General features: G+C 33.1%; 1 protein-coding gene across 1 annotated transcript; it reads left to right on the top strand.

Moving 5' to 3' along the window:
* The first annotated feature begins 2369 nt into the window (after nt 1–2369).
* Nucleotides 2370–5324, top strand: LOC131803047 (uncharacterized). Its single transcript, XM_059123955.1, has 5 exons — nt 2370–2388; nt 4462–4547; nt 4618–4850; nt 4930–5083; nt 5154–5324. The coding sequence occupies exons 2-5, from the start codon at nt 4466–4468 to the stop codon at nt 5267–5269; spliced, it is 585 nt and encodes a 194-aa protein (XP_058979938.1). The 5' UTR covers nt 2370–2388; nt 4462–4465; the 3' UTR covers nt 5270–5324.
* Nucleotides 5325–9035: the final 3711 nt, after the last annotated feature.

Below are 9035 nucleotides of genomic sequence, written 5' to 3'. Positions count from 1 at the left end.
GGTTCAGATATAGCTATAGCTCCCATATATTTTTTCCCTCCGATTCGGTGTTAAAGTCCCACATATGTGTAATATGCACCCTACAACATTGATCTTTAGTACAAGATTCAATACAGGAGTCTTAAAGCAAGAAACCCGTTTATGGAGATCTCATGGATTCCCATGGAAATAACAATTTCTTCGTTAGTCCATAGACAGAAGCTTAACATTTTCAATGGAAGTGTCTGAAAAATAGCTACGTCTCTCTTACCTCTCCGCAAAGGCTCAAAATTTTAAAAACGAATAATCCAAAAAATGTCAACCAATTATGACTGAATTTTTAACTATGCCATTATCCAAAAACTCCCAAAATTCTGAATTTGAAAACTGTTCGAATAAAATTAGAGTTCTCCTCTTAAGAAATGGGAAATGACTAAAAATAAACTACGTCCCTGATACATCTACACAAAGTTTCAAAATTTATAAAAAAAAACAAGTAAAAAACCTGTAGCTGAACTTTTAACACCCTTCACCGATTGGAAGAAATTTGCAAATTTAAAAAAAAAAACACTGCTAAATTCTTAAAAATCCCGAATACAGAGAGTTACCGTTATATTGGGTCTATACGAAGTCAAGGATCTGCAAATGAAATTTTCGTCATAGGCCATTGATAGGATATTGAAATACGAAACTTGAAACAATTCCGTTGAATAATGTTGCTAAAATCACCATAATACAGAATTTAGGGATGTAGCGTTACATGGGGGCTATTCGAAGTCCCGGGCCTGCATATGCAATTTCCTGTCACAGGGATATCCTAAGACGTGGACCCTTATGTGCAATTTTCTTTAATATATTGTAGTACCCAATAGGAACTTTCCGGTGAAAAGTGTGACACAAATCATCAAAACACCGAAGTATCAATATTTAGACCTACATTTGCAGGTCTATGCAAGAATGTTTCTTACATAATGGGAACATATGCTGTCAATTTTCAGCAAATTTGGGTTAAAATTGTGACCAAAGCTGCCAAAAAACCTTAAGTCTGTCGGCACAGGGCTATACCAGAACGTGGCCCCATATAGATCATTTTCAATACAAAAAGTCCTTATTCCCTAACACACATCTGAGTAAAATTCTATCAATCTACTTCATTTCGTTCGGATGCTAATGTGATGTCACATATGGACAGATGGACGGACATACATCTCTAAATCGTCATAGAATTTTATGCTGATCAAGAATATATATACCTTGTGGGGTCTAAAATGTATATTTCGAAGTGATACAAACGGAATCACAAACTAAATATACATGGAGGGTATATTATATGCTATGGTGGAGGGTATAACAATGATCCTAAAAATTTTAGATAATTCTATTAAAAATATAAAATTATGACTCTTAAGTTTTAACTATGTCCTATCCAAAAATTCCTAATATTCTAATTTTGAAAACTATTTGAATGAAATTAGAGTTCTTCGTTAAAGAAATATATGTGCGCAAGTTTAGCCCATTTGCTGACCATGACCAATATTACATTTCTAACAACAAATCCACCCCATCTAAAAGCTCCCCGAAATTGGGGGAGCTAACCCTATTTTCCTTTTACAAATCTTCGAAAGCAAATGGTCACTTAGAACACAAATTTGTTGAAGTGTTAAAAAATGTGCATTAAATATATAAAATACCACTGCCAACAAATTGCAGAACTAGCAGCACAAAAGTTTGTTGTTCTCGATTGGAGGGAAATCTTACCATTCCCCCTCTCAAAAGATATTCACATATTCCACATACACCAATATTTATTTACAAACACACACACTCATACACTTACTTAAATACATTCATGTATGTCGATGGTCATTCAATATGTGACCTGTATTATTTATAGGGTTATTAAATATGAACACAATCTTCCGAAACGAAAACTTGGTTTGTGGAACAAATTTTCATAGCACTCAGTGAAGCCATAAAATGTATTATTTATGTCATTAGTTTTCTTTTTGTAAGAAATGTGTGTTTCTCTTCTTCTTGGATTATGAAAATAAAAAAAAAATATTCAATTTGTGTCTACCCTCTATCCGAGTTGCCCAGTAAAAAATATTTGGAGTAATCCTCAACCGAGCAATAGAGGAGTAATGATTTCTTCATCCATTTGGAGTAATAAGCGAGCAATGTATGAATTTTGTTTTGCCAAAAAATTCCACGAAGTTGGAAAAAAATTGATGTCTCGCCTTATGCTCCAAATGGATCAATAAGGGATGCATCAAAGCATTTTTGGCATGTTTTTTTTTGTTTGATGTAACTGTTGTTTAACTGTTGCTTTCGTCATGTTCGATTATTTCTTTATGGTTGTCCGTCCATTTGCTCAGTTTTCTTGTGTCCGTCTGAAGTGAAACACGTGTTGTAAGTGTAAATAAAGTGTAATTAAAAAAATTAAAAAGTGTAATTAAAAAAATCAATTGGTAAAATAATGTGTGATAATTTTGTTTCTAAACGTCATCTTAGACGGCTTGTAAAAAAAGAAATTGAAAATTTCTCAAATTGTACTCGGCAGACTCTTACTGATCAGGAACTTTCGGCACCTATAGAAATTAATCAGTCATCAAATGAGGGTAGCCAATCGGAAAACTTTAATATTCATGACGAAATGAATCCAAATGATACGAGTTTCAGCAGTGAAAAAAAAGATTGTATTGATCGGAAGCTTGCTTCGTGGGTAATAAATAATCGCGTTTCCAACGAATGCTGTAATTCGCTTCTTAGCATTTTAAAAAGTGAAGGTATTAATGTTGCACTATGCAAGGAAACATTGTTGAAAGCGTTATATGCAGAAAACTCTTATTGCCCTAATGAGAGCCCGTCAATATCACAAATGCCACCAGGTGAATATTTTCATTTTGGATTAGAAAAAGCGCTGATGATGCATGGCCAATACTTGCTGTTGAATGCAAAGTCCGAATTACTTCTTGATGTATTTGTGGATGGAATGCCGCTTTATAAAAGCTCATCAACGTCATTATGGCCAATCTTATGTTCTTTCTCAGAGTTCAAAACTCACAACCATTTTTAATTGCTACTTATATTGGTAAATCAAAACCTCCGGATGTAAAGGATTTCTTAAAAAGATTTGTGGAGGAATACATCTATTTGAAAAATGAAGGTTTTAAAATTGGTGATAAATACTTTACACCCAAAATTAGACTTTTTGTTTGTGACACACCTGCAAGGGCTTTTTTAACCGGTACAGTGGGACACACTTCTGCGCAAGGATGTTCGAAATGTGAGCAAGAAGCTTCATATAAAAATAAGAGACTAAATTATGCTATAGTACCCGGAAATGCCAGGACTGATGAAGCTTTCCTAGCACGAAAAAGTCAAGCATATCACATACAGCAATTTCGTAGCGAAACTCACCCTTTGGAATTATGCAACATTAAGATGGTCACACAATTTCCGCTTGACACTATGCATTTGATTGACCTTGGAGTGTTTAAAAAGATGTTGCGTTTAATTTTACAAAACAAGCATACAAAATCAAAGTTAAATGTAGCGGAAATAAATGAATTAAATCGCAAAATATTGTATATTGCGAAGTATACCCCAAAGGAGTTTGCTCGAAAAGGTAGACTATTTGACGAGGTATGCAGGTGGAAGGCAAAGGAATTCCGGCAAGTTGTGCTTTACACGGGAATAATTATTTTTAAAAACATATTGCATGAGGATTTATATACACACTTTTTACTATTACATACAGCATATCGGATGGTTTCGTGTCCTTCAAATTGTCATAAGAATTTGCAATGCGTTCAACAACTAATGGAAGCTTTTGTTGCCGATTTTGCCTTGATATATGGAAGTGATAAGATCAGTTATAACGTGCACAATTTACTACATTTGGCGAAATGCGTGGAAAACTTTGGAAATGTAGAAAATTTTTCATCATATAAATATGAGAACTTTTTGCAAACCTTAAAAAAAGATTGTCGGAAACCATCATACATTAGCCAACAGCTAAATAATCGATGCATGGAGCGGCATTTGCTTTTGAAAACAAATGATCCTAAATTCTTACCACTTGGGCAAAAACACAGAAACAACTTGTTTATGAGATACAAGTTCGACACATATTTCTTATCCGGAAAATCTCCTGACAATTTTTGCTTCACTATGAGTATGGTTCCAATTAAAGTATATGGTTTCTTGGTAGATAGCGGCGAAGAATACGTAGTCGGTAACGCATTTACAGATGCAGTAAGCTTGTTTCAGTACCCAGTGGACTCTAAAAAGTGTTTAGGAATTTGTAAGGCGAAAACACTAAATATCCACCGAGAGAAAATTAACATGCGTGACATATATTGCAAGATATTTTGCGTACCTGATGGGGAATATTTTGTATTTATTCCTATTCTACACCACTGTCAAATTTAGTAAATACTAATATTTAAACTATATTTCAAACTATTTTTCTACCTTAAGAACCATGAATTTTAATGCGAACATATTCCAAACTCAATCAGTTTTTACGGATGAAACTGTACAAAGCACACCGAATAATGTCGCAGGTAATGTTAACTCATAGCTCTTTTTATATTTTTTATCATAGTAATTATTTGATTTTATGTTCATTTCTAGAAACAAACAATGAAACAAAAAACACCAATAAAAAATTGGAAAACAAAATTGATCTCCTTCAAACTGAAGTCGAAGCTTTAAAGAAAATTATGTGTAAACAGACAATTTTGTTAGAACAGGTCGTTAAACACATACGCCCAACTAGCAAGGATCTCAAAATTTTTCCAATAAATTCACTAGAGGAATTAAATTCGGCAGAACAATTAGTTAATAACGAGCCTGAATCAGAAGTGGTAAGCCAGAGTTTTTAATGCATAATTTAAGTGAATTTGGTACTAAAAGCTAATTATATTTATCTTTAATTATTTTCAGATATCATATATGAAACTAAAATTTGGCAAAGACAAAATAGAAAAGGCGTTACATGCAATGATTGGTGACAATATTTTGCTTCGGGTAAATTGGGATGGAGCTAAAAATAAGACAGCCATAAACAAATATCGGTTGTTTAACTTTTTTTATTTCGGTAATAGCTTGATTTTATAACGTGTTTAAATAATATGTACATGATGTTTATTTTTCCTTTATTTTTGCAGAATCACTCAGAGACACCTACGAAACTTATCCTGAATTTGAAAAATCTTTTAAGTTGGCCTTTCGCAAATGTAAGGCAACATTTTACCGGCAAACCTACAGCCTAAAATCTAAATAAATAAAGTATTTAATATGTTTTTTTAATTATAAGAAATTATAGTACAAAAATGAATTATTTGTTTTTTTTTCGTTAAAAATAAATGATAAAATATATATTCTTTATTTTACTCTTTTCTTTTACTTCTTTACTTTCTTTTACTCTTTCAGGAGATAACAAAGATTACTCCCTTGATTCTCCTTTCCGAGATCAAAAGGAGTACTCCCTATATGCTTTTTCAGGAGATAACAAAGATTACTCCCTTTGTCCTCCTTTCCGATATGAAAACGAGTACTCCGTCTATGCTCTTTCAGGAGATAACAAAGATTACTCCCTTTGTCCTCCTTTCCGAGATGAAAACGAGTACTCCGTCTGTCATCCAATGGGAGCTCAAAAGGAGTGCTCGCCTCCTAGGACATGCAATGTTAAAAAAGAGTATAAAATGCAAGAGAGTCGGAGATTTAAGGAGTACTCCATTGCTCGAAAAGGAGCGTCCTACGATTAATCGTTGGATGATCCAATTTTTTACTGGGTGTTTACTATTTGTCTTTGTTTCCCATCAGTCTCAACTGGACACAGGAAACCTTACAACGATAATAATGACAATATTGGCACATAAAATGCATATGTTATGTTGCTGTTTGTTATATTGAAAATGGAGAGAGAGAGCGATAGAAAAACGACAACGAAATCGACGAGCAAAGAAACGATTAGCAAAAAGGAAAAGAGAGGGGAGAACTAAAAAAACAACCCAGAAAGTTTTATATGCATTTCTCAACAACACTACCTAAGGGTCAAACAAAAGTTCATTGAATTTAAAGAAAAAAGTGAAAAGGGTGAATAACAAAGGAAAGCGGACATTTGTTCAATTCAATTTAAATAAGCAGCGATTTTGTCACAACTAGACAATTGTGAATATTAGAGTATCGTATTAATTGTAATTATAGGGGGCAATTTTTCAAAATTTCCTCAATTTCAAAAACATAATAAATATTTCTGAAAATTAGAAATAAAAAAATAGGTGATAATTTAATCAGCAACGAAGATAATTTAATCAATCCAAAAAAATATATAAAAGAGCAGTGAAATAACAGACTGACTTAGAAACAATAGCCAGACCAAACGGTTGGAGCTGGAATCTTGAAATTATTTTCAAAGGTTGGGCTGGGTTTTTGGAAATTCGTTCTAAAATAATGCAAAAATGTACTGAAAATTGAATACTTTGCGTTGGACAAACGAAATGAGCTAGGGTTCTAAAATTTATAATGAGAGTCACTGATGGAGTGAGTGTAGGGTAGATGTACTAAAGGGTTCTTGGAAATCCGAACTTGAAGGTTACGAAAAGTTCTAAAATGGTACTAAACTTCTAAACTGATACCATTTGGTATTAGGTGAACACATAGAGCTAAAAATATGACATTTGGTATCAAGGTTGGAAAGTAAGTTTGGTACAATTCTGTGGTGTTGGAAATGTGTACTAAGTGTAGGAACTGTACCAAATTTTACTAAATTTGAAAAAGTTTAGTTTAGGGTAAATGGTTAAAGCCGAATTTTTAAAATTATGTATTGGGGTGCCTTTTTATGGTAGGTTTGAGATAAAGAGTTGGTTTTGAAAATATGTACCGCGAGAGCATAAAAAGTACTAAACAGTACTATATTTGGTACAAATTGGTATTGGGTGAACATATAGTGTTTAAAATATGAAATTTGTTATTAGGGTCGCTGTTCAGGTATAGGCTGGACATATGGAGGTATTTTCGCAAATATGTACCATAACTGTACGGAAATTGCGGAATGGTTCTATATTTGGTGGTAATTGGTGAAGGAATAGAGTTGGAATTCAAGAATTTGATATTGAGGTCTCTGTTTTTATCTGGGATTAACATATGAAGGTAGTTTTGGAATAGGGTACTAAATTTGGAATTGGGTGTAGGGATAGGGTTGGAATCCACAAATTTGATATGAATGCCACAGTGAGTGTCTGTGGTTGAGAGAAGGAACAGCTCGTTTTTATATATGCGTACTATAATTCTATTAAATGGTACTAAATTTGCATAATGTGGGCAAATTAAAGTTGAAGCTGAAATTTTGAAATTTTTTGAAATTTGATTAACTTTAAGAAAAGAATTAAATCCTACTGAATTTGGTATTTGGTGAAGGAAAAGAGCTGGCATTTGATGATGATGTCACTGTTGGTGTCTGTGGTTGAGTGAAGGAGGTGGTTTTGGATATGTGTACTAAATTGTACTAAATTTGTGTAATATATATGTAATAAAAATTGAAGCTGTAATTTGATATTAAGGTTAATATCGGAGGTTGAGATTCTTGTTTCGAAAATTGGTAATAAAATTTTACGAAAATAACTAAATGATACTAAACATGTAGAAAAACATTAAGTTCTGCCGGACCGGGCCGGGCCGAACCGGACCCTCTTCCTTTGGGTAAAGACGACATTTTTGTATAAAAGTATCTGAATTCAAACATGTTCCACTTTAAACTACAAATATCAGTAAGACCGTCTGGATAATACTGTGAAACTTTCAAAAAGAAAAAAAATAATAAATAAATAAATAATAATAGATAATAATAAATAAATAAAGTGGGTGAGCCGATAACCTCTATAAACAATTTTATACTTCAAGGATTGCCATCTGCCCAATCTTCTTCTTTTTACCATATTTGAAACAGTTTCGTGGGTAAATGTGTCTAGGTATATAAAAATACCGGATATTGGTGGGTATCGTTATATGTGCGCTATATGAAAACGTGGATCACCGGAGGCAGAACCCATTATAAACAACAAGTACCATATTTCACAAAGAACTCCTTGAGTAGAATCTGAGACAATTCTATTGAAAAATGTGGCAAAAATCACCAAACCACCGAACATTAGAAGATATCGTTATATGGGGGCTACACGAAAACGTGGACCTACATGTTCCGCCATTGAAGTTAGAACCCTCAAAAATCTACAAATACCAATTTTTGGACAAATTGGTGGAAAAATGTGGCTAAAACTATCGAAATACCGAATATCAGGAGCTAGCGTTATATGGGGGTAGCTCCCGATATACCAAACATGGATTTATTATATAATTTTTAATACCAACCATCCTAGATACAATGCAAATACTGGACCAAATTGGAAAGCTTTACGTCAAATAATGTGGGCTGTATCGCGATTTAAATAGACAGACCGGCGGACATCGTTAAATCGACTTAGAATCTTATACTGATCATGAATATATATAAATATACATTATGGGGTCTATGACGAATAATTAGAGGTTTTACAAACGGAATGACCAATTTAATATACCCTCCTTTCCAAGGTGGTTCTTAAGGCCCTGTTACAAATTCTAGAAAAAATCCAATATCTAAAGAATTTTAATGTATATCTCTTTTTCCCTATTTACGATTAGTTTAAAATTTTCATTTTAATTTCTAATTTCATTTTTTAAAAAAAGCACCCCTTTAACCTTTTCACCTTTAAATTACCATACACTTGTGCAATAGGTAGCCAGTCGACAGGGACAACCGACCATCTGCTTACATATCCAAATTCAAATTTTCCCAATTAGAATACACAATTTTCGGAAAATTTCAAAATTCCAAATGTAGGTTAATTAGATATTGTTTAAACATTCCCCCCTCCAGCCCTGACAACACTATTGACTAAATTCAATAGAACACATTAGTTTCAATTTATTTGCGCTTCAATTTAAATAATTTTTCATTTTCTATGGCGAATATGTTTCAATGTAAATTGGTTTTTCGGACATTTTTC

The sequence above is a fragment of the Musca domestica genome, unplaced genomic scaffold (genome assembly GCF_030504385.1).
Source record: "Musca domestica strain aabys unplaced genomic scaffold, Musca_domestica.polishedcontigs.V.1.1 26, whole genome shotgun sequence".
NCBI lineage: Eukaryota > Metazoa > Arthropoda > Insecta > Diptera > Muscidae > Musca > Musca domestica.
This window is presented reverse-complemented; position numbering and strand designations above follow the sequence as displayed.

Coding starts and splice junctions, on each gene's coding strand:
- LOC131803047 (XM_059123955.1), top strand. CDS start 4,466: ATGAATTTTAATGCGAACATATTCCAAACTCAATCAGTTTTTACGGAT. Junction 4,548..4,617: donor CACACCGAATAATGTCGCAG/GTAATGTTAACT, acceptor GTTCATTTCTAG/AAACAAACAATGAAACAAAA. Junction 4,851..4,929: donor ACGAGCCTGAATCAGAAGTG/GTAAGCCAGAGT, acceptor AATTATTTTCAG/ATATCATATATGAAACTAAA.